This window comes from Diabrotica virgifera, chromosome 6 (genome assembly GCF_917563875.1).
Source record: "Diabrotica virgifera virgifera chromosome 6, PGI_DIABVI_V3a".
Classification (NCBI taxonomy): Eukaryota; Metazoa; Arthropoda; class Insecta; order Coleoptera; family Chrysomelidae; genus Diabrotica; species Diabrotica virgifera.
Genome location: NC_065448.1, coordinates 3,564,590 through 3,590,162, shown reverse-complemented (window position 1 = coordinate 3,590,162; position 25,573 = coordinate 3,564,590). Strand labels below are relative to the sequence as shown.

At 31.9% G+C, this 25,573-nt stretch overlaps 1 protein-coding gene across 2 annotated transcripts; it reads right to left on the bottom strand.

The window, feature by feature from the left end:
• Nucleotides 1-285: 285 nt before the first annotated feature.
• Nucleotides 286-24,228, bottom strand: LOC114326339 (uncharacterized). Of its 2 annotated transcripts, none has more exons than XM_050654214.1 (8): nucleotides 24,081-24,228; nucleotides 23,351-23,579; nucleotides 19,219-19,443; nucleotides 16,509-16,603; nucleotides 16,185-16,404; nucleotides 11,530-12,429; nucleotides 9,547-9,761; nucleotides 286-6,059 (listed from the first exon to the last, which is right to left on the bottom strand). In XM_050654214.1, exons 1-8 carry the CDS (start codon nucleotides 24,086-24,088, stop codon nucleotides 5,891-5,893), a joined length of 2,061 nt encoding a protein of 686 aa, XP_050510171.1. In that variant the 5' UTR covers nucleotides 24,089-24,228; the 3' UTR covers nucleotides 286-5,890. The 2 variants fall into 2 exon arrangements, with proteins under 2 accessions (XP_050510171.1, XP_028130473.1); XM_028274672.2 differs by having other exon boundaries at nucleotides 11,530-12,432; nucleotides 24,081-24,226.
• Between the last annotated feature and the right edge of the window lie 1,345 nt (nucleotides 24,229-25,573).

Here is a 25,573-nt window from a genome sequence, read left to right as displayed (position 1 = left end):
GGTTCTACTTCAATCTTCTATTTCTTTCTCCGGTCCCATTTCTTTCCCGTTTATGCTTCTTACATTCCATGTTGCCATTTTAAAAAAAGGCTTTCTCCTTGTTTCTTCATGTTCCACAGGGAAGGTACGGGTTTACATTCATTATTAGAGTTAGGTGGTGCTGAGCACATTCATTCTCAGCACTACAAGAACATGAGGGGCGAAATAAAACACATTTGAAGCGAAGAGCAAAAGGAGAGGTTACGAAATATGTAAATCATTCCTCTTCTTCCGCTCGACTTCTCATTAGGAAATAGAGACATTTATTTTATTCTAGCTTCTCACCAGAATTTTGGTTTTCATACATTGGACTAGATAATCATGACAAAAATATAATAAGTACATATATAAAAATAGTAAATAATATAAAAAACATATCACTTCTTTGAAGACTGAATATTTTTTGGGAATGTATATCAAGACTTACGATAATATGCCTCATTGGTGTGACATCACTTTGTTGTCTATTTGAGGTTAGGTACATCAACTAAATTTCTCATACATTTCTCATAGGTAATTTTAAATTTTATACAAAAATCACAGGATTGATACAATATTGTTTTGAAGCTATATTCTTGTGGCATCATATGGCTTATATGACATATATACAGCGTGTCCAATTAAGTCGGCATCATATGGGAAACTTTTTTATTCTTAGTTTTATGAAAAAAAGTTATTCTTTATAAAAAGTTGTGCATGGTCTAAAATTTAAAATACAATCATCAGTTATCAATTTTTTTAAGCCGTATACGAGGTATGTCAAAAAATATGAATTTTACTCAAGAGTAAAGTAGATTTATTTTTCACAATATTGAAAATTGTTATAATGAAAAGTTGTTTGGAATTAAGAACTATATTTTAATATGCAATTTCATCCTTCCAATTGAAAAAAAAATTTGAATTTTTTTATGGATAACCAACATTATTTTCAGTTATTATTTTAATTAAGATAACTCTTTTATTATTAATTTTACGAAAAAAATGTATACTTTGTAAAAAGTTCTGCATGGTCAAAAGCCTTAAATACAACCATCTAATATCAAATTTGATCAATTTTATACGAGGTACGTCAAAAAATATGAATTTCGATCAAGAATAAAGTACCTTTATAGTTCAAAATATTTCAATAAGAAGGATATATTTACATATTGAAACATGCTTTTTAGTTCTATACAAATTTACATAATCACAATTTTCAATATTGTGAAAAATACCGGTATGTATTTTATTTAAGTACATACTCTTAAGCGAATTCATATTTTTTATATACCTCGTATTAAAATTGACAAAATTTGATATAAGATGGTCGTATTTTAGATGTTAGACCATGCAGAACATTTTATACAGAATAACTATTTTTGGTAAAATTAATAATAAACGAGTTATCATAATTGAAATAATAACTGAAAATAACGTGGGTAAGTATCCATAATTAAAAAAAATTAAATTTTTTTTTTCAATTAGAAGGATGAAATTGCATATTAAAATATAGTTCTTAATTTCAAACAACCTTTCATTATAACAATTTTCAATATTGTGAAAAATAAAGCTACTTTACTCTTGAGTAAAATTCATATTTTTTGACATACCTCGTATACGGCTTAAAAAAATTGATAACTGATGGTTGTATTTTAAGTTTTAGACCATGCACAACTTTCTATAAAGAATTACTTTTTTTCATAAAACTAAGAATAAAAATGTTGTTCTGAAGCTATTTTCTTGTGGCATTTTTATAATTTTAACTATTTATAATGGGAAATAGGAAGCCACAATATTATTAAAAAATGATTTTTATTAACGTTTCGACGCCCAAATCGGGTGCCGTTGTCAAAATGCAAAATACTACTGATATAATAATAATAATACAAAATATACAAAATACAGTAGTATTTTGTATTTTGACAAAGGCACCCGATTTGGGCGTCGAAACGTTAATAAAAATCATTTTTTAATAATATTGTGGCTTATTTCCCATTATAAATAGTTAAAATTGTAAGAATAAAAAAGTTTCCCATATGATGCCGACTTAATTGGACACGCTGTATATGGCATATATGAAGAAGATCCAGAGTTAGAAATTAGAACCACGAAAAGATGTAATGAATATAAATATCTCGGATCTATAATATCTAAAGAAGGCACTACCAAAAGAGACATCGAAAAGAGAACGCAGCAGGGCAAAAAAGCGGTAAACATTCTGAGCTCTCTACTATGGTCTAAGGATATAAGACAAGAAACGAAATTGACAATCTATCGTACCTTGGTAGAGCCTATTATGACTTATGGGGCAGAAGTTTGGCAGATGACAAAAAAAGATAGGAAAAGAATAGAAGTAGTAGAAAAAGAGAGCGTGTGGTATATCTAAAAAAGATCACATCAGGAATGAAGATATTAGAAGGAGGACACATACTGTATATTCCAGTGTAGATAAAATTGAAACTAGACAACTAGTGTGGTATGGTCACGTAAAACGAATGAATGAAGATGGATGGTAAAAGAAAGCTTTAAATTACATACCACACCAAAGAAGAAAAAGGGGAAGACCTTCAGTTGCCTGGGAAGAAAATGTACGGCACATCATGAAAGATAGAGCCATCAAAGAAGACGAATGGATGGACAGAAAACGATGGCGGTCGAAATGCGAGAAGCGGCAGAGGCTGTAGGAACCTCGCTGATAGATAGAGATAGATCATATGGCTATATGTATTGTTTAACTGTAATTTATTATTATCGTTCGGAATAAGTCACAATTTTACTTTAAAATAAGTTTACTTGACGTTTCGATTTCCACTTCGGAAATCGAAACGTTAATTTTAATGTAAAATTGTGGTTTATTCCCAACAAAAATAGTAAATAGGATTGACACAAACCTTGCAAAAACTATTTCTTCTTTAGTCTTCTTTTAGAGCTTTTATCCAATCGATGGTTTCTTTCGTCTTTTTTGATATTGTTTACCACCATGGCACTTGTTTGCGATCAGTTTTGCCCATTTGGAACATTTTAGAAGTCTCTAAAAGAATTCAGAACAGGTAGGGACGACTCCAAAACTTCTGGGACAGTCTATAATTCAAAACTGTCCTAGAATAGTACACTACATCACTATGCTGAAACTAATAAATAGTTTCTCTGGAATACCTCGGGGTAGTTTGGAATCTTTCAGTTATGCTGAAATTTTTCGAAGGATTTTAGATATTCGTTTTTCCTTTCCTTTTTATCTACTTCTCTTAGTTGGTCAAGAGCGGAATACAATCAGCCCTATTCTGTAACTTTTAACAAATCGAATAGAAATGACCAAGTCGAATCGTAATTACCCAAAATCGGAATGTTTGATATCTATTGCGTCATTTTTGTGTTTGGATCGGTATTCTGTAACTCATATCGTAATCGAAATCTCTGACTTCTATTTCACGCGGTTCTGAGGAGGTGGCAACCGCGCAGTAACCAGCGAAATTGTGTTCTGTGACCTATTTTGTTACTTGAAATATGACACCGTTGCCATTTCCTCAATGTTTTCATACTTTCTTCATACTATCCTCAAAGTTTTGAGAAGTAAATAAAATATTCGTGTAAATACTGGATGCAAAAAGCTCAAAAGAGGATAAATGGTTTTAAATTAAAGTTAATTAAAATTGATATAAAAAAGAAGATAAACTGATAAATAAAAAAGATAAGTGAAGATAAGAAGTATAAATGCTTTTAAATCAAAGATATTTAAATGGATGTTATTAATTCATTATTATTAATAAATTATTTAAAATTGATATTACTAATAATATGCAATCTTTAAGATTCGATTCCAGTTGAAATAACTGCTAAACAGCTTTTCCCAAAAATGGCATCTTTTCTATAATTTGTTCAGACTATGAGCGTTGACTGATAAATATACAAGTATACTGGTATAATATTTATTTATCAATTAACGCATAAGAAGTCTATCGTATGCTATTCTTGTGCATTATACCATTGATTGCAATTGTACAAGAAATATGCGAACAAAATATGGCAACAATGTGAATGGGAAACATTCAGACGCCAAGTAGCAAATAAATAAGGTTAGGTCCAATTATTCATACTCGTACAACATGTCTAAATGAAATATATATAGTTCTCTAAACAAATAACACCACAGACTAAAAATTAAGCAGCTAAAAAAAGGTACAAATACTATAAATAATTATAAATAAGTAGTATGTAATTAATTATTTTTATATATAAAATATAAACGTAAAAACAAAACAAAATGCGCTTGCGTCAACCACAATTCCGATAATCGAAATCTCATCTCGACAGGGTAAATGCTGTCGAAGTGATTTCTATTCACATTACGATTGTAGAGATTCCGAAGTAGTTATGGAATACGGATTTGGACTATTTCTATTCGACTTTACTGACTTCTATCATCGAAATGAGTTACAGAATAGGCATGAATGTCTCAAATAATTGTATCATAACCATAGAGTTATATATTATCATAGACAGAGTGTCATTCAGAGCGCAGTGACGACACCATCTTTTTTATTTGGCTCAGTGCTATTTCACTCTTACGCATAGTAAAGCTGCGACAGTTGTCCTCCCTTTCCGTACTTATACTCACACTTAGTGTCATCTTAGTTTCTCGATACAATGTGTTAGAAAGAGATGCCGCAAACCAGTCCATGAGATCTTGTCGTCAGGAAGCGCGGAGGGTAGGTTCACTCTATGTTAATATATACCTCTATGATCATAACATGTACCTAACCTCAAAAAATTGTACGTTGTCACCACTAACGTGGCATATTCTTTAATAAATTACACATTTAACACAATCTATCACATATAGGGGATAAATATTATTAAAAACAAACAAATTTTTACTAATAATTCGTTAGAAACAGCTTTGTTGCTTAGAATTTGGCGTGTAGAGTAGAGTTTGAAGTGAAGATAAACCGACATAAAGTAGCATAAGAAGCCGACATAGTTATAATTATAATCTTCTGCAGAAGGATCTTTCTGATTTGCAAATCTCATATATGCACGTGTAGACTTAATAACAACGCTGTCGGATCTATCAAGACTTTTTTTGCTAGTTAGCCGATATTAATCTGGGCTTCACAATAGGGCTTTTCATTTACAATCATTTGTTTCGAGCTTCTGTCATATATCGTATAATCCTTGTATATTAATATTATACACAGATTATACAACATAAGACAGAAGCTCGAAACAAATGACAATCGATGAAAAGCCCTATGGGGGAAAATCAGCTGTTTTTCTTCTGTTTCTTCAGTCAATGGTGCCTTGTTTGTTAAGAAAATGTAGGTAAAAAAACATGTCTATTAAAAAACACTTTGGCACGGATATTTTTCGTTGTTTAACCGTTTAAAGCTTAAATTGTCTGTGCAGATATTATTTTAAATGTCAAATAAAATGCAAATGTCAAGAACTATGTTGATTATGAATGACTATATGAGTGTCGAGGGGAACTAAACATGGTCCTACTACATAATGATATGCAAACACTTAATACATTGTATAAGAAGAGTAATACCATCGTAACATCAGTCATGGAAACAGAATAATAGAAAGTTTAGGTCACTTACAGTCGGAAAAATGAAAGATTACCCATGAACGATCATATCAATCCCTTATTTTGTATTTGCTGTCTTTTTCTATAATTACCAAACGTTTGTTATAGAAAGAGACAGCACATACAAAATAACTGATGGATATGATCGTTCATGGGTGATCTTTCATTTTTCCGACTGTATATTCCATTATTTCCATTGTAAGTTTAATTTTAAGTGACCTAAAACCTGTCTTATGAAATAAATACAGTTACCTACACCTACAAAATCATCTAACAGGAAAAAAGTTAAAACAAAATTAAAGCATAATCTCTTTCGAGTCTTCTTTTTGCCTTTACTTGCAGTACACCCATAGGATCGGCCGGTAGGGGTAACCCACCATTACAATTCGTCGTTTCACCGTAAAAAATCTTAGTGGGACCGCAGTGGTAACCATAGTATGAGGTGTCGAGAGACCTAAAATATAGTAAGTATATGAGCAATAGACAGCAATCAATGTTTTACTATTATTTTTGTATTTTTCGTATTATAATGTCTCCAGAAATGCAAAATTGAGATTCTACCTAACAGTGATCCAGCCAACAGTGATTTACGGAAGCGAAACATGGGTTATGAACAAAAATCAAGAAAACATGCTGAACATCTGGGAACTGAGTGTTCTAATGATGATATTCGGGGGAGTAAAAAACTATGAAGATCTTTGGAGGAGACGAACAAATGCAGACATCAAAGAGCTATACCGGAAACCAGAAACTAGCCAAATTGTCAGAACAAAGACACTTAGATGGTTAGATCATTTGGTCAGCGAGAATAGCTGACGGAGAGTGGGCAAAGGACTCTCTACTAAGAGAGGAAGGAAAGATGAGAAGAGGATGGCCACGGAAAAGTGGCTAGAAGCGTGTAAGGAAGACCTTGAAACAATCAGGATAACAAATTAGAAAACTGCGGACTAGGACAGAAGAAAATGGAGAAAAACAGTAGAAAAATCCCAAGCCATGGGCCTTTAAGGCCTGTTGAATTGTATATGTATGACGATTTAATATTAATCTATTCGCGGTATGCAAGTACTTGGAGGGGATACGAGAAACGATCGTGCGAGAATAGCAGAGAAATATTGCAACTTTCTTAAATAGTTCATATTGTCAATTGAAATTGTCAAATTGACGTATATTTCATACCTACTGTTATTGAAGAAGAAAAATTATATATTGCTCCACAATATTGATATGATATGCAATTATTATATAAAGGTACATTTAATTACAGTATAGCGTCGATTATCCGAATGTCGATCAACCGAACGACCGGTTATCCGAACACCCGACTCCCGCGCCCCGCACTCGAGTACTTAAAAAGCGTTAGTAATTAACGCTTAATATATCTTCAACTTTCTTCAATTGTGTATCCAAAAATATGTTGTTGCAAAGACTGCACTTTTTTGTTTAATTGCTATTTGTCATTATCAAGGTATAAACAAATATACAGTTATATAAATATGGTTTTTATTCACTTGTGGATAAATATGTATGACAATCTCAGTATAGTTCGATTATCCGAACAAATCGGTTTTCCGAACACCCATGTCCCCCAATTAGTTCGGATAATCGACGCTCTACTGTAATTGTATTTTGCTTGCAGTACTGCATTTTAATAACTAATTTTATTTATTACATACAATTGTTTACGTTTTAATAACATAACCTGAATTTTATTTTTTCTTCTTATTATTTTTTTTTGGACTATGGCCTTGACGTTTATCCATTAACCAGGACTAATATAATTGGTCAATATAATTAAAAGTGCGAATAATGTTGATGAGCGTAGAAACCAGGTGTCGCTTTGCCGAACTTGCACGGTCCCAATAGATGGCGGATTAGGCCACTGGCAATTTTCCAGTGACGTTGTGTTTTTACGGGAATATGTATTAAAAACATAGAAAGAAGGTATTTTCATTTTTTTTTTTCTAATGAAAGTTTATGGATGTTTGTGTTAATAGGGGAGTGCAATTAGAACGAAAACATGCATTGTTTCGGAAAAATTCAAACAAGCTTATATTTTTCTAAAATAGTTTTTGTTAGTTTATATACATGTTAAAGTAAAAGATTTGGCCGCTAATTGTTTATTAATTGTTTAAACAATAACAATTGTTTTGTATAAATAATTTTAAAAATATCGTTAAATTCATCATTTTAGTTTGATCAAATATGTTTCTATTTTGTTTTTGATTATGCTGAATCCGAATATGACATTTCAATTTGAAAATTCTTATACAGGAGCTCTTATACAGTGTGTCTGCGTAGCTAGAAACCACATGGAAAACTTTTTTATTATCAATTTTACGAAAAAAAGTTATTGTTAATAAAATGCTCTGGATAGTCAAAAACCTAAAACTCAACCATCAAATATCAAATTTTATCAATTTTATACGAGTTATGTCAAAAATATGAATTTCGTTAAAGAGTAAAGTACCTTTATATGTATTCCAGAATATCAAAAAATGCTATTATGAAAAGTTGTTTGAAATTAGAAACTATGTCTAAATATACAATTACATCATTCTAAGCGAAAAAAAAATTTAAATTTTTTCTCAAATTACGGATAGGTACTCATCATCATTTTATTACAATTATGATAACTATTTTATTATCACTTTTACGAAAAAAGTTATTCTTCATAAAATGCTCTCCCTGGTCTAAAATCTAAGATACAACCGTCAGATATCAAACTTTTTTAATTTTATACGAAATATGTAAAAAATATGAATTTTTCTTAAGAGTTAAGTGCCTTTATTATTCACAATATTTTAATTAGAAGGATGCAATTGAACACTAAAACAAATTTTTTAATTCCAAACAACTTTTCTTAATAACAATTTTTGATATTGTGACATGTAAAGGTACTTTACTCTTGAGTGAAATTCATAGCATTTCTTTAGCTGGTAATTTTCGGTTTTTGTATTACATTTTTATCTTTCTTAATTTTCTTAAAAAGAAATAATTTATTTCGTTTCTAAAGTAAAATAATTTATAATATTTATAATAAGATTACATCCTAAACTTTAAAAAACCACTTATAAAACTGTAATATATCTGTTCAAACTTGAGTAATACCGTCTTAAAGTGGTGGTAATTCTATAAAACTACGAAGATTTCAAAAATTACATTTTTTGAGACGTCATATCATTTGAATTAAATTTTTGAGATTTTTTTTAATGAAACATCATTTAGTAAGACGCTTGAAAGGTAAGTTGTGCAAAATTGAGAGTTTTATAAGAACAATTGTATTAGTTACACATTTTTAAATAATTTTTAAACAAAATTCATGTAAGGCTCACTTTCCGCCCAAACCGTACTTAAGCCCACACATTTTATTTCTTTCTATTATAACCATAAGATAGCTTAATTATTCTTCTTTCATGTTCAATTTGTAAAATTTTATTTGATTCATTAGTTAAAGAATTACATTAAAATAACTTAACCGTGCACTTCGCCGTACGTTAGTTTACAGTGAGCCAATATTTGTGAGAAGGGTGACTTTAGCGTTATAAATAAAAAATTATAGAAGATACAGATTTAATTTTAGAAAATTCTTTATATAAGGTTTTTTTTGTAAAATTTTCTGAATTTTTTAATGGTCAAGTCAGTTTTTTTTCTAGAGTTTTTATTTTCGGAGTTACTTAAAAAAACATCTAATTTCGTAGTTCATTTGTTTAATAAAAAATGAAGCACCCACTTCTCGAGTAGAGCTTTTTGATATGTTGTTTATTAAACATTTCTTAATGAAATTACAAAAAGTTCTATCTTGTTTGATTTTTTCCGAAGTGAAAACCTATATGCACTCCCCTATAAATTAACATTTGAAAGAAAAGTACAACAGCAAGATAGATATAAAAATAGAATAAATTCCCCTAGTGACGTTTCGCTAATACTTAAAAATTTCTTACCTTATTAAAACTTCAGTAATACTATTGTTGGATAATTCGTCGTTAAAATAATACAGCTCCCGCCAATCCTCAGTAGTGCCGTTCCAGAAGGTTCTTGGACCGGTTGAGTCTAACGTTATAAACTGGTAGTGTTCGCCCCCTTGTGACTGCTTTAACTCGAAGCAATCCCTCATTTTATTCTCTAGCTTACTCAGCTGGTTTTTGCAAATTGTACACTAAAATGCAATCGTGTTATAGGTGAGCAACAACAAAATGTTTCTATACATATAATTTTTATAATTATGTTACTTCTAGAAAGCGGTCTATCGCAACACAAAAAACAGCACAACAACATATCACAAGAATCGGTAGAAAAGAAGGTACCTAATCAAAGTAATAGATCTAAGAAATAATAAAAGTTAAGGAGAAAGTGAAGTGACAGCAGAGTTATTAAAAGTAGGAGAATAAATACTGCAGCAAAAGATATCTCCACTTAAAAAACTTATACAGAAGTAAAAACTTCAAATTGTATACTGGTATAAAATCGTTTATTAAAAACTATCTAAAATGTCATCCAAATGGATTGCAAAACGTTTTCGTTCTAATTCAGAACATCTTCAGTGCCTAGAATGAAGTATTTCCACGTTAGATTAAAGCAAAAAGGTTAAAATTGTGACTGTTAAAAAGAAAAAAACATGTGGAAATACTTACATTCTCCTGAGTAGTTGGAACTAGCACACTATTTAGTGATAACCCCATAATATATGGTTTACATATTTTATTTTAATAAAATATGGTGACTACAAGTCGATGTTATTAAATATAATAGAACACATGCTCAAAGGGCAACATGATTCCCTGCTCGAAAATGCTAGGTACTTGCCAGTTCAATGGGCACAGACCAACTGATAAAATAGGAAATGGATATTCAATATGAAAAGAGTGACGTGACATGACAGGATAAAGCCAAAATATCTCGACTTGTTATAAAAATATGGGAAAACGAAAAAATGTCAGTGCAATGGAACACAGCACTCATCTGTCCAATTCACACGAAAGGTGATAAAAGTGTTTGTAAAAATTACAGAGGAATTGCACTATTGGAAGTAGTATGTAAGGTATTAGCAAACATTATAAGAAGTAGAATAAAAACCTACGAAACAGATATAATAGAAGACCATTAGGCTGGTTTCCGACAGTGAACAACAACTGACCAAATTTTTATGCTAAAATGATTACCAAAACGACAGATGAACAAAATCTAGATTTTGATTTGCATATACTCTCTCTTGATTTTAAACATATCTACGACTTCATCTCACGAAACAGACTAGACGAGTTATTCTGAAGCTATTTCCTTGTGGCATTTTTATAATTAACTATTTAAATGGGAAATTAAATTGAAAAAATAATTTTATCTATTCTATGTCATATTATGCATAAGTTTTTAGTTTGTGAAAACTGTCATTATAGATAGCAGTGCGTGAAGGATTAAAAGTGTGCGTGAAGTAACAATGTATTTTAAATGGGATTTACTTTTTCGCACTGTTTTAACTTTGGCGTTGTCATGATGATGACAATATGAGCAATGAATTACAACAAAAGTTTTGACAGTTTTGTGGTTTGAAAGTAGTTAGAATTTTTAAATGTCAAAGTCCTAAAAATTGTAGAATAGAAATGAATTCCAGTGACGAAGACTTACAGCTTTTTTTAGTTGTTTATCGTAGATAAAATATTTATGAAACTGTGTGTGAAGTACTTTTTCCGAACTTACGCGATTTATAGCACTCGTTCCGTTGTCGCTCGTGCTCTAAAAATCGCGTGCGTTCGCAAAAAGCATACTTCACGAACTGTTTCATAAATAACTATTATTAACGTTTCGACGCCCAAATCTGGTGTCGTTGTCAAAATAATAAATACATACTTAATAGTAGTCGAAACTATCGAAGCCAAAGGTCTTTAAGGCCTGTAGTGCTGTTATATAACATTATCAACAATACATACCAATGAATCTATAGCAGACGAGTCTTCAATGATGTCAAACTTCAACAAAATGGTTATGGTTATGTTATTTTCGTGCCATTGGAACAACACACATTTTTCCATCTGATTCCCTCCATTACAACTCTTTTCAAGTTGCATCGTAATTTTTTTACGGTGAAAATCAAAACTCGGCTTCGCAATAACCGATTTCCTGTTATCTATCTTACTTCCTTTGGCACTATAATTCAGAAACGACAGAGATTTCAGTCTGTTGGGTACAAACGTGGAATCAGGAAAACTATATTCTCCACTTTTTTCGTACAGCAACAAGTTACTTTTTTCGCGCGAAAAATTCAAACTGTCTTCTTTGTGAATACTTTGGCAGCTTTTGTTTATCGATTTTTGTTGTAAAATATCTTTCTTCTCGTTTTCTTCGTAAAATGAAAGAGACATGTGCTTGCCATCGCGTTTTAATACTGGAAAGGTAGGATCAGCAATGGTTTGTGACCTTTTAGATATATAATTGTGAATTTTTTTATTTAGTTTGGCAGTTTTGCCTTCTGTGTTGTTAATAACTGCCTTATTTGTACACTCAACTATATCTGGCTTACTTTCATTATGACACAGAGACAATGGATTGAAATGAACGAACTTCTTCTGTTCTTGCAAAGGAGTGCTACACACAACAATCTGGCTGGATATGTTGTAGTCACTCGTTTGTCTTAAGAGTTTGTTTGTGCTGCCTCTGGTAGTGGTATTTTCGAGATTCAAAAATCGGGGTCGATTTTTCTTGGTTGTTGGGGTAAAGTTAGACTCGAACGTTGGTACAGGCCGTTCTTCGGGTACTGAAGTGAACAGAAGTGATTGTTCTCTTTTGATTGTAGACAGGATTGATGTTTCTTTCTGAGATAATTTTCTCGGCTTCTAAAAAAATTAAATTGATAGAAAAAATTATTTATTATTGCATATTTGGTTGTAATTGACAGCTCGTTACAAGTAAAAATCTTCACACAGCAGAAAAGAGTGGTCGAAGTCAAATTAAAAACCATCTTTATTGTAGAGCTTTTAAAAAATACAAAACACCTGTCAGTCTTAACTATTATTAAGGTACTAGTACACTTTAGAGAAGACCAAAAATAATTATTTTTTCAAGAACTTTTTTCTCAGAACCTTTATTAAAAAAGAACATAACACTTTTTACATATTAATATCTAACTCTTAGAGAATACAAAAAATATATCTTTTTTCATTTATGCACGTACACTCATTTTGTAGAGGGCGCAAAAGTCGAGGCCTCGAGAAATGATGGCGGACAGTTAATCTCAGGATTGGAATATCTGAAACAAAAAAATCGTACTGCATTTGAAAAAGGTAGGTTTCTTACGTGACAATTTATCACAATTTGACCAAAAAGTAAATATAAATATTTTTAACCATGAAAAACGGAACGAAAGCGGGCGATTTTTCCACAAAATCTTTTCAAATTTCCGTAAAATCTTTTTTTGCGAAATTTTTTACTAACGGTGGTAAATTGTCACGTAAGAAACATTCCTTTTTCAAATGCCGTACGATTTTTTTATTTCAGAGATCCCAATCCTGAGATTAACTGTCCGCCATTGAAACTACTGTTTTTGAGGCCTCGATTTTGGCGCCCTCTACAATAATAGTGTATGTTCATAAATGAAAAAAACATATATTTTTGTATTCTCTAAGAGTTAGATATTAATATGTAAAAATATTTATGTTCATTTTTAATAAAGGTTCAGAGAAAAAAAAAAAAAAAAGAATGTGTGTGTACTTTGTACGCACGTAAGAAGTTATACATACTTCTAGTATTATGATTTCAACGAAATTAATATACTTAACAGGTTATCTGTATTTTATTTAAATATTAAACTAACTTTCTTACCTACCACTTTTAAAAAAATTTTATTAAAACGATACCAAAAATTAAAAAAAAAAAGAATATGAATCGTCCGGGATTTGAACCCGGGACCACTCGATCTCCGATCACACGCTCTACCACTGAGTTATATTCCCTTTGCTTTGACAGGTTACAAGACTTCTCATACATACTGACAAATTTAATAGACCAGGTATACTTTAAATATACTTACTATTATTATAAAATATCTTATTCCTGAGGAAGACAAATCCAAAGACACAAAAATTATAATCAATAATACATTTACTAAAAACACTAATATATCCTTTTAACGACTAATTTGAGCTGACAGCGCTGATACATTCATATCTTGAAAGATTAGCAACGAACTACATACTGTCTGTGTGCGCATGCGCCCGGCATTATAAAATTTCACTTCCGATCGTAAAGAAGTATAACTTCAAAAACTTGAAAAAATGCTTATTTTTGGTCTTCTAAAGTGTACTAGTACCTTAATACAATTTATTTTACAAACTTTTCAATAAACGTCAAGCTATTGTTAGTTTTATGAATTAATGTCAAAGGCACATCATTTTATATTTACATTACTTAAAAACTAAATTTGCGTGCATAGAAATCAACCCACTTAAAAATTTGGTCATTTTTAATGTCTCGTGTTTCCTAAATCTGTTGTCCGATTTAAGTGATTTTTTTTATGTTATAGCTTTATTCTTTAACAATACTGCTGTAATAATATTGTTGTTAAACAGGTAAATTTTCATTGTATACCGGGTGTACGAATCAAACTGTGTTTTTTTCTCAAAGTTCGCATCACCCTGTGGAATATTCTAGAATTTATAAAATAATGAAATTAAAACCCAACTATAGCATCATGTTTTCTCAACATTCAATTTTTAGATTAATTCGCTTATGATGGACCATAAAAAAGTTAGGTACTTTAACAGCTAGCCATGTTTTTTATCAATACAGGGTGTTTCTAAATAGGTGCGACAACCTTTAACGGGTAATTCTGCATGAAAAAATAATGACAGTTTGCATTATAATAGTATGTCCGCAAAAGCTTCGTTTCCGAGATAGGAGGTATTGATATTATTGTTTTATGTTGTACAAACTGACGATTTATTTACTGCTCTAAAACCGGTTGAGATATGCACATGAAATTTGGTGGGTTTTAAGACGTAGTTATTGACCATTTTTGAAGTTATACTTCTTTAGGCGCGATAGAGAGTGATTTTTTATTATTCTACGCGCATGCGCACAGAGACAGTACGTTATTCGTTACTAAATATTTTAATGTTGTTCTGAAGCTATTTTCTAATTTTCATAAATATTTTAAGTTATATATGTATCAGTCCAAAAAATGTGTGGAAAAAGTATATTAGTGTTTTTAGTAAATATATTTATTATAATTTTTGTATCTCTGGATTTGTCTTCCTCGGGAAGAAGATAATACGTAACTTTAAAACATTTTTATATTTAATACTTTTTCACTTCGTCTATTTGTTACCGTGATTTGTCATAATGTCCGAGAAGCCGTATATAGAATGCCTTCGTAGCGTGATTGGTACAGCATTCGACTAGAGATCGAGAGGTCTCGGGTTCAAATGCGGACAATGGCTGTCTTTTTTCTTATTTTGGGATTTTTGGAAAGTGGTAAGTATTAAAATTAGTTTAGTAAAATAAAAATAAACTGTTTAAAGTATTTTTTCTACAATCGTGTTAAAAATGCAATTTTTAGCACTCTATACGAGCGTTAAAAATGCTACTTTAAGGCACTAGTGCTTTAAAATCTTTATGGCACTGCAGTTCGTATTGACTGTATAGGCAATTTTGATATAATGTCAAAAAATATAAAAATAGAATGTCAGTCAAGTTCAAGTTAAAGTTTTTGTAGATATTGTCCTGTAATTACGTTTGTAGAAAAAATATTGTATGATATGCGTGTTAAAAAGTACATTTTTAAGACACTCATGTGAATTGCAGAATTCGCTTCGCTCATTCTGCAAACTTTCATATGCGTGCCTTAAACGTGTACTTTTAACACTTATATCATAAATAACTATCATTTCGTTGAAATCATATTATAATAGAAGTATAACTTCTTACGTGCGTACAAAGTACACACACATTCTTTTTTTGACATACAATTAAGAATTTAATATTCACCATTGGCGCGCATACCGATTGATGACCGATCATATTACCCGTATGCACGCCAATGGTGAATACAAAATTCTTAATTGTATGTCAAAAAATCGGAAATTAATCTTTTTCTCATAGGCATTTTTCAGTGCGTCACAGATTTTCGATTTCTTTCTAACGCATTAAATTGTATGTGACAGAAAAAAAGGCACGTCCGTGATTACAGGCATTTATAACATTTATAACATTTTATAACAACGACAATTTTATTGTTTAGCAACAACATTATTAGAGCGATGTTGTTAAAGAATAAGGCTATAACATATTAAAAAAAATCACTTAAATCAGACAACAGGTTTAGGAAATTCGAGACATCAAAAATGACCCATTTTTTAGGTGGCCCGTTTTCTCTGACACGCAATGTATATTCAAGACTTTCGTTATGTGATAAAATACCAAGTGTTATATGTCATTGAACTCGTAATAATACATTTTGTTCTGTGTTAAGGTATTGAGGTATTGTGATAAGTGATACAGGTGTCGAATAACATGTTAATTAAAACTGAAAGAATTATACATGCTAAAGATGAAAAGATCAACTTTGAATAAATATTAATGTGTTAAGTACCTTGTTAGTAATGCCACCTCGCAGATGTTGAAAGATATTTTCATGGGAAAGCTTAAGTAACTTGGAATATTCGTTACCGGAGATATACACTTCGTATAACTGCACTTCTTGTGGCAGAGAGAATGATGGTTTGATTAATTTATTGGAACATACGACACTGCATGCTTCTGTTAGTAATACTAGTTGTGTTAATGCTGAACAAAGTTGTGTTACGACTAGCCTAAAACAATGTTGCAATAATTATTTTTTGTACATCATATTGAGAGATTCCTTATAGAATTATGTCAATAGAACAAAAAATCAGTCAGTTAACAGTAAACTTACCTATTACGGTAGCTAACAACACCCCCTAATACATAGTTACCACTTCTACAGCATTCCAGAATATGTACAGCTTGAGTAAAAATGTCATTGGAGCTCTACAAATATAAGTAAAGTACAGTTATACAAGTGTGGTTTCACATTGATTATTATACTTACAAGTTCAAATTCAAAATATCTTTTATTAAAAAAATTGTAAGCAACACACTTATAGCAAATTGTCACAATAATAATAAGTGTCTAATATACATACAAAATTAGAATTACAACTACTACATATGAGTTAAAAGTTAAAATGTGTGATTTAAAAACTCATACACAGAATATGGTTCTAAATCCAATAAAATGCTTTTTATTTCAGTTCTAAATATATTAAAATTCTGATGCAATTTAATTCTAACAGGTAATTTGTTAAAAAATTTTATACACGAATATGTAGGTCCTCTCTCTGTTGCGACTAGCCTATGTATAGGGAAATTGAGCCCTACATACCTAGTGGGTATACTGTGTTTTGGCTCAGAATGTGTAAACCTATCCCTATTCTTGAACAGGAACAGTTAACACTCATATATAGGGTGTCCCAAAAGTAGTGGAACGGTCGAATATTTCGCGAAATAAACATCGGATCGAAAAACTGAAAATACGTTTTCAATCATTTTCAAAAATCTATCCAATGACACCAAACACCAACCCCCAGAACACCCCCTGGAGGTGGGGTGGGGGGTAACTTTAAAATCTCAAATAGAAACCCCTAGTTTTTCTTGCAGATTTAGATTCGTCACGTAAAAGTAAGCAACTTTTATTCAAGACATTTTTTCGAACTGTGGATAGATGGCGCTATAATTGGGATAAACGATTTATCCTCATACCATAGGTAAATTATAGAAACGGTCTAATATCTCGAGAAATACACTTCCAAATGAGAAACCAAAAAACAGGTTTATAATATTTTTCGAAAACCTATCGATAAACACCAAAAATGACCCTCCAACCCACCCCCTGGAGACGGGGTGGGGGGTAAATTTAAAATATTAAATAGCAACCCCCACTTTTTATTCCAGATTCGAATTCGTCATGAAAAATTAAGCAACATTTATTCGAAACATTTTTTAATATTGCTGATAGATGGCGCTAATAAATCGTATTTTTCCAATTAAAGCGCCATCTACCAACAATTCTAAAAAATGTTTCGAATAAATGTTGCTTAATTTTTCATGACGAATCCTAATCTGTAATAAAATAATAAAATCTATTTAAGATTTTGAAGTTACCCCCCACCCCACCTCCAGGGGGTGGGTTGGAGGGTCATGTTTAGTGTTATTAGATAGGTTTTCGAAAAGTATTAAAAACCTTTTTTTTTGGTTTACCAAATCCAAATCTGCAAGAAAAACTAGGGGTTTCCATTAGAGATTTTAAAGTTACCCTACACCCCACCTCCAGGGGGTGTACTGGGGGTTGGTGTTTGGTGTCATTGGATAGATTTTTGAAAATGATTGAACACGTATTTTTCAGTTTTTTGATCCGATGTTTAGTTCGCGAAATATTCGACCGTTCCACTACTTTTGGGACACCCTGTATATAAAGCCCTGTCACCGTTAATAATCCTAACTCCTTAAATTTTCCCCTACAGGCCCTTCGAGCTTTTATCTTGAGCATTGTTCTTATTGCTCTCTTCTGAGCAATGAATACTCTATCAACATCAGTTCCTCCGTCCCAGAAAATAATACCATATCTGAGCACTGGTGGTCATTAGTGACACAAGTTATACAAGTGTTGTCATTTTGGAAAGCTCAATTTGTTCATGATCGTAGTAGTCTCCCAGAAGCCGCCATTACATCAAAAATGATCTACAAAGACCGTAAAATGAATCATTACATATTACATTACACCCATTTGTATCCAAATTTATCGAGCAACCACCATATTCGCCAGAATTAGCCTCATTTGACTATTTTCTCCTCCAAAACTTCACACTATTTTAAAGGAATCAGTCAAAATTAATTTTGTGAATGAATAAAAAATCCATAAGAGTATCTTATCAAGTATATTGAGCAATGTTCAAAAATAAATGAGAAAAATAAAAAAAGAAAAGCATTATCATACTTGAGCTACAGTCAGAAAAATGAAGGAATACCCATGAACGAACATATAAAACACGCTGTATTTTCCTGTCACCGTGTCAGACAAAAAATTGGCCAGCGCAAGTACATGTAATAATAATTATTACATGTACTTGCGCTGGGCAATTTTCTTTGTGACACGGTGACAGGAAAATACAGCGTGTTTTATATGTTCGTTCATGGGTATTCTTTCATTTTTCCTAGTGTAGGTAAATGTTATTAATCAGTGGACACTAAAAAAGCCTTAGGTAATCTGTAATCAGTAGTAAATTGTTTTAAAGAGGAGTGAATATTTGGGATGGGCTGTTTGTCCACAATAAATAAATAAGTTTCACATAAAATGTAGAGACTTTGATGGACTGGTCATCTAGTGAGAATGGAGACCAAAAGATTGTTGAAAAAACCCTAAATAGTAAAATGCAGGGCGCAAGACTAAAAGGAATGCCATAGAAAATGGGGGAGAGTGGGGTGGCAGTGGACACTCCAAGGTTTTCTGGAACTGAGCAACCTGGAGAAGATCGGAGGAGGACTGTATATAAATTAACCTAAACCTAATATAACTTAATAAGATACATAATACATAATATACATACTTTAGGTAATACAAATGCTGGCTTCGGTGTAAATAGTTTACCGGATACTAATAGCATCTTTAAGTAAGAGTCGATAATATCGTGTAACTTTTCTACATCGTTTTTACTATTATAATTCAACTGTAGCGAATAAATATCTTTATGGAAAAACTCTATCACAGCATATAAACTTTTGGCACGAGATTGCAAAAAAGTGCTTGGAGTGTTTTTATCGGTGCCCATAACCTGGAAAAAAAATATATTTTAGAAATAACAAATCTGACAGCACAACCTAAACCATGATCAGATCACTCTAGGTATATCTTTTTACCTGGATACATTCTCCATGTAAGAGATAGATGATGATCTGAGAAGGAATAATAATTAACAGAAGAACTATTAACAACATAAGATACAAAGATGGCAATGTGATGATGGCAAGCTTTGCTGAACAATTCCAACTACTACTAAACAAGAAAAGCAGTTTCTGTGAACTATACAGACAAAAATGAATATAACAAAGACTACAAATATATGATAATATCAAAGAAAACAAAAATACACACAAGCATACATTTGGTAGGTGTACAGTTAGAAAGGATTGATAAATAAACTCCTGGACAAAATTAACGCACCACTTTAATTAATCTAAATATTTACAATATGAACACAAAATAAAACTAAGTTAGATTGAAATATGTAATAATAAACACCTACAAATGAGTCCAACATGACTTTATCATGACCTTAATTTGCCTTATTGTTTCTTTAAAAAATTGTTTTTGCCGGAAATGCGAAAAAAGCTAGCATAACTCCAAATTGCAAAATGAAAAAACTCAGTAAAGTAACACAATAAAATGCACCTGGGTCAACACTAATACCGTGTAGGCCCTTCTCTACTTCTTATGACTGCATTTATGCGTCGAGGCATGCTTGATATCAAATGTTTAACAAAAGCTTGCGGAATATTCTCCCATTCTTCAATAACGGCCTCAATGAGTTGGTCGTGATTGGCAATAGGGGGTCTACGACTTCGAATCTTTTTTTTGAGATAGTCCCATAAATGCTCTATAGGATTCATGTCCGGACTGTTAGGTGGCCACTCTAATAATGGAATATCAACATCATCTAGGTAGCCAATAACCTGTTGAGCCACATGAGGACGAGTGTTGTCTTGCATGAATAAAAAATTAGGCCCAAGAAACGGAGCAAAAAGCATTACATGTTCGACAATAATGGTGTCTAAGTAGTAATGGGCATTCATAGACTTCCTACGTATGGGGACCAACTCCGTGCGAGCTTCAAAACAAATTCCCCTCAAAAACATTTTAGAGCCACCAACAAAAGGTACTTTAGGAGAGATATTGCAGCTGGCATACCTTTATCCTTGCCTTCGCCAGATACGCTCACGACCATCTGGAGCTTTTAGGCTTACTCTAGTCTCATCAGAGAAAAGAACTCGTTTCCAATCATCGAGGGTCCAATTTTGATGCAATCTTGCAAAATTCAATCTCTGAACCCTGTGTTCTCTGGTAAGCAAGGGTTTTTTGGCCGGTTTCCTGTTGCTCAATTCTGCTTCATGTAAACATCTTCTAACTGTTCGAGACGATATCGCGACATTCCGAGCATCTGCTAGTTTATTTTTTAGCAAATTGCTGGTGAGTCTCCTATCTCTGAGAGCACGTTGTCTCAAAAAACGATCGTCAATTTGATTAGTTCAACATTTTCGCCCTTGCCCTGGTCTTCGATGGTACAACCCTATTTCATTATATCGCCTCACCTTGCGACTAATGCTGGAATGATGTCTTCCTAACAAACCTGCAATGTATCGCATTGAATATCCTTCATCTAGGAGAGTCGATGCTCGCACTTCCTCCTCCATTGACAAATTTTTTGGCGGTTCATTTTTTTATTTGATTTTTATGCAAATGAACTTCCAAACATGCATGTGATGAAAAATATCACAATAAAAAGCTTGTTTCTCACAAGCACTTCACTTTAATCGGCAACTTTTCATAAAAAGTGCCGATTAAAGTGAAGTGCTTGTGAGAAACAAGCTTTTTATGAAAAGTTTAACTCACTTTTAGTCTAAAACGAAGTTTAATACAAATTATTGTTAAAGCAAGACTATAATTAGCTTAGATAACAACTGTCACTGTCAAACAAGGTCCGTAGGCAACTTGTCGTACAGTAAATTATCAATAAATAAAGATTATTGAGAAAAATATGAGTGGTGCGTTAATTTTGTCCAGGAGTTTACAAATACCTGGAAATCTGGATTTCAGAAAATAATGATCAAATGACAGAAATATGGGCTAGGATAGAAATATTCTAGCTCTATTAAAACTGAGAGTAAGAGCTCTGAGATGTTACATGTTTTCGATACTACAATATGGACTTGAAAGCTGGACACTGCAGCAAGAACAGTCATTTGAAATGTGGTGAAATACCACAATACCACAAATTACACAAGAAAAATAACACTAAAGTATTGAGAGGAATGGGCAAAGAATATGAAATAATAAAAATAAGAAATTTACAATATCTAGGACACGTAATGAGAGGATAGTGATATCAAATGCTATGATTGATAATACAGGGAAAGACAAAAGGAGGAAGAAGTATAGAATGAAGGAGAGTATCGGATTATTGAAAATTTTAAGGAACTGGTTTAAATGAAGTTTAATAGAACTCAGGGGCGTCATTTGAAATTTTGATTGGGGGGGGGGCAAGCATTATACAGGTTGTCCCAAAAGTAGTGGAACAATCGAATATTTCGCGAACTAAACATCGGATCGAAAAACTGAAAAATAGGTCAATCATTTTCAGAAATCTATCCAATGACACTAAACACCAACCCCCACTACACCCCCTGGAAGTGGGGTGGAGGGTAACTTTAAAATCTCAAATGGAAAGCCCTAGTTTTTCTTGCAGATTTGGATTTGTTACGTAAAAGTAAGCAACTTTTATTCAAGACATTTTTTCGAACTGTGGATAGATGGCGCTATAATTGAGAAAAACGATTTATGCTGATACCATAGGTAAATTATAGAAACAGTCTAATATCTCCAGAAATACACTTCCAAATGAGAAACCAAAAAGAAGGTTTTAATACTTTTCGAAAACCTATTGAATAACACTAAACATGACCCTCCAACCCACCCCCTGGAGGTGGGGTGGGGGGTAACTTTAAAATCTTAAATAGCAATCCCCATTTTTTATTACAGATTCGGATTCGCCATAAAAAATTAAGCAACATTTATTCGAAACATTTTTTAGAATTGTTGATAGATGGCGCTTTAATTGGAAAAATACGATTTATTAGCGCCATCTATCAACAATTTTAAAAAATGTTTCGAATAAATGTTGCTTAATTTTTCATGACGAATTCGAATCTGCCCCCCACCCCGTCTGAATCTGAATTTACCCCCCACCCCGTCTCCAGGGGGTGGGTTGGAGGGTCATTTTTATGTTTGTCGGTAGGTTTTCGAAAAATATTAAAAACCTGTTTTTTGGTTTCTAATTTTCAAGTGTATTTCTCGAGATATTAGACCGTTTCTATAATTTACCTATGGTATCAGGATAAATTGTTTTTCCCAATTATAGCGCCATCTATCCACAGTTCGAAAAAATGTCTTGAATAAAAGTTGTTTACTTTTACGTAACGAATCCAAATCTGCAAGAAAAACTAGGGGTTTCTATTTGAGATTTTAAAGTTACCCGTCACCCCAACTTCAAGGGGTATAGTGGGGGTTGGTGTTTGGTGTCATTGGATAGATTTTTGAAAATGATTGAACACATATTTTTCAGTTTTTCGATACGATGTTTAGTTCGCGAAATATTCGACCGTTCCACTACTTTTGGGACACCCTATATATACAATACATTATATATGATGTAATGATGAAAATTGATGTATTTTTTGTAAATTTCAGTCACATTCAGGGTCAGGACCCTATCAAATGACGCCCCTGATAGAACTCTTCAGAGCAGCAGTAGATAGAGTAAAGATAATGATGATGATATCCAACCTCCTTTTAGGAGACAGCACTTAAAGAAGAAGTAGAATGTCTTCTATATAGAAGAAACTAAAACAGTTATGCAAATAAAGAACACACAAAAGAAAATCAAACTTAAAATAAATGTTACTTACGAAGAGGAACTGTTTGTGTTCAATAATGACAAACTTTCCATTAACCAACGTTATAACATCTGGCTTTGAAAATATATTCTTCATACATTGTATAGTACCTACAACTTGGCCACATAAAGCAGCTTTTTGTTCTTGAGGCACCCACATCGGATGAAAATACAAAATAGGTCCACTTTCATCCTCTTCTTGTGATTTCGAAGTATCATAAATGAACAGGATGTGAATTTCCCTAAAATATTTAAACAGCTTAAACTATTCCAAAGCATTTCTAGTAAAATTGTTACTTCTCTCTGTTGGCTGCGTTATGAGACATATAGACCTTGTATTAGTATTAGATTAACAGTTGGCTTGGTCGACTTTTCCATAATGCACGGTGGCAAACGGGGTATACGGGACATATATGTCTCATAATGCACTCAACGTAAGTTTATAAATATCTCTCTAAACGCAGCAAAGTTTTTCAGTATTTTTTTCAAGGATTTTATCTTTAGAGAAATTGTATCCATCTGATTCTATCTTCCTGAATATATAGTCTTTTATAACGTTACAAATTATTAGTGTATCTACTCTTTCTAAGTGATAATAGTGAAATAACAGAGTGATTTTAAATGTAAGTTTTTTTAGGCAGTAATTATTTTAGTAAATCAAAAGTTTTAGTTCAACAAAAGTATGACAGATAAAAATTTCTATCAATTGAACACTTCAAATTAATAAAATAGAAATCACTTACTTAGCCATAATCAAAATTGTAGAGATACCTTCATTTAAAATATTTAAATCGAATTTATCAAAACATTTCACACTTTTTTGACGTTTTCACTAAACAAATAAAACGTCAATCAAATCGATATGAAGATAGCAACATTTCTTTTAAAAACATATCATTGGCTGTGAGTTTCGACGGTAGCGCTATCTCGCGGTTTGAAACTTATACTTTTCTGATAAAATTTATGTATGTGAAATATACAAAACGAGAAAAATAGATACTTATCTAGAAAGACACAAATTATGAACTGAAATATTATTGTAACCTGATTACTAAACGAATACACAGAATTAATAGTAAAATTAATTATGTTTTTTTATTTTATTCATTATAATTTTAATATTTAATATATAAGTTCGTGAGACTGGATGACTGCTTACGCAAGAGACCATTGAGAAAAAGAATAAGTTTATATGAATTATTTAACATTTTAAAGGTTACCTCTGTTTATTTTTGTGTGCTTACTGCTTTGCTTATTAAAATTTGTAATTTGTATGAATTGTAATTTGTTTGAATTCTATCAAAATGGATATTAAACATTATACTGGATTCAAGTCTTATTTCCCATGATATCCAATTTCAATCAGCAACACCAAAAAAGGAAAGGATTTAGTTGACACAGGACATGTACGCAATGTTTCCGAATATAATAACTGCATCCAGTACTGTTATATTCAATATTTTTACATGAATCAATACAAGAGCTGCAATATCTTGTTTTCTTTTTTGAAAAATCCATATTACCCGCCATTTCAGTTTGTGAAGTTTATCAAATGCACAAAACAAAACTGCCAACAGCCACTAACACAGCGTTGCCACATTTTATTTAGAAAATCTACTGTAAGTTTAGCTTACTATTATAAAATCTACTTATCAAAAACTAAAATATACTATATAACTTTATTAATATATTTGTATATAATTTAGGACTTTTTATAATAAAAATAACAGCTGACTAACTAGAAATTTTTTTTATTTAGCTAATGCCTCGACAACTAATGGGCATTGGCATGGTGATGGTACAGTGGATTTTACCATAGGTAGCTAGTGTTATTGTGTAGTGTGTGTGTTGAGTAAGTGTCTTGTTACTTTGCAAAGTCGATGTCATTGTCTTTGCAGAGGCGCTAATTATATCCGAACGTCTGCGGTCCCTCCGGTGGGTACCGATCACACAAGGATAGAAACTATTTTCATTTATTAATTTATAATAAACGAAAAATTCTCTACCCTGGTGAGATTCGAGTTCACGACCATTCGGACCTTTCGATCCAAAGGTAGGCGCTCTTACCACTGAGCCACAGAGGGAGTTTAACTAGAAATTAATACGACTGTTTGTAAACAAAAACCAAACTTTTTTATATTTTAACTGGGGAACAAAATGACCAACTATAATTAATTTTTATCAGTTTCATATTTAATATTTGTATATAATATTTTGTCATCCACTGATTTTAACA

What these genes read in the sequence shown, in the direction of transcription:
- LOC114326339 (XM_028274672.2), bottom strand. An exon ending in CGTCTGCTATAGATTCATTG is followed by an intron (nt 9,762 to 11,529) that starts GTATGTATTGTT and finishes ATTGCATTTTAG; the next exon opens with TGTACAATTTGCAAAAACCA. An exon ending in ATTACTGAAGTTTTAATAAG is followed by an intron (nt 6,060 to 9,546) that starts GTAAGAAATTTT and finishes ACTATATTTTAG; the next exon opens with GTCTCTCGACACCTCATACT.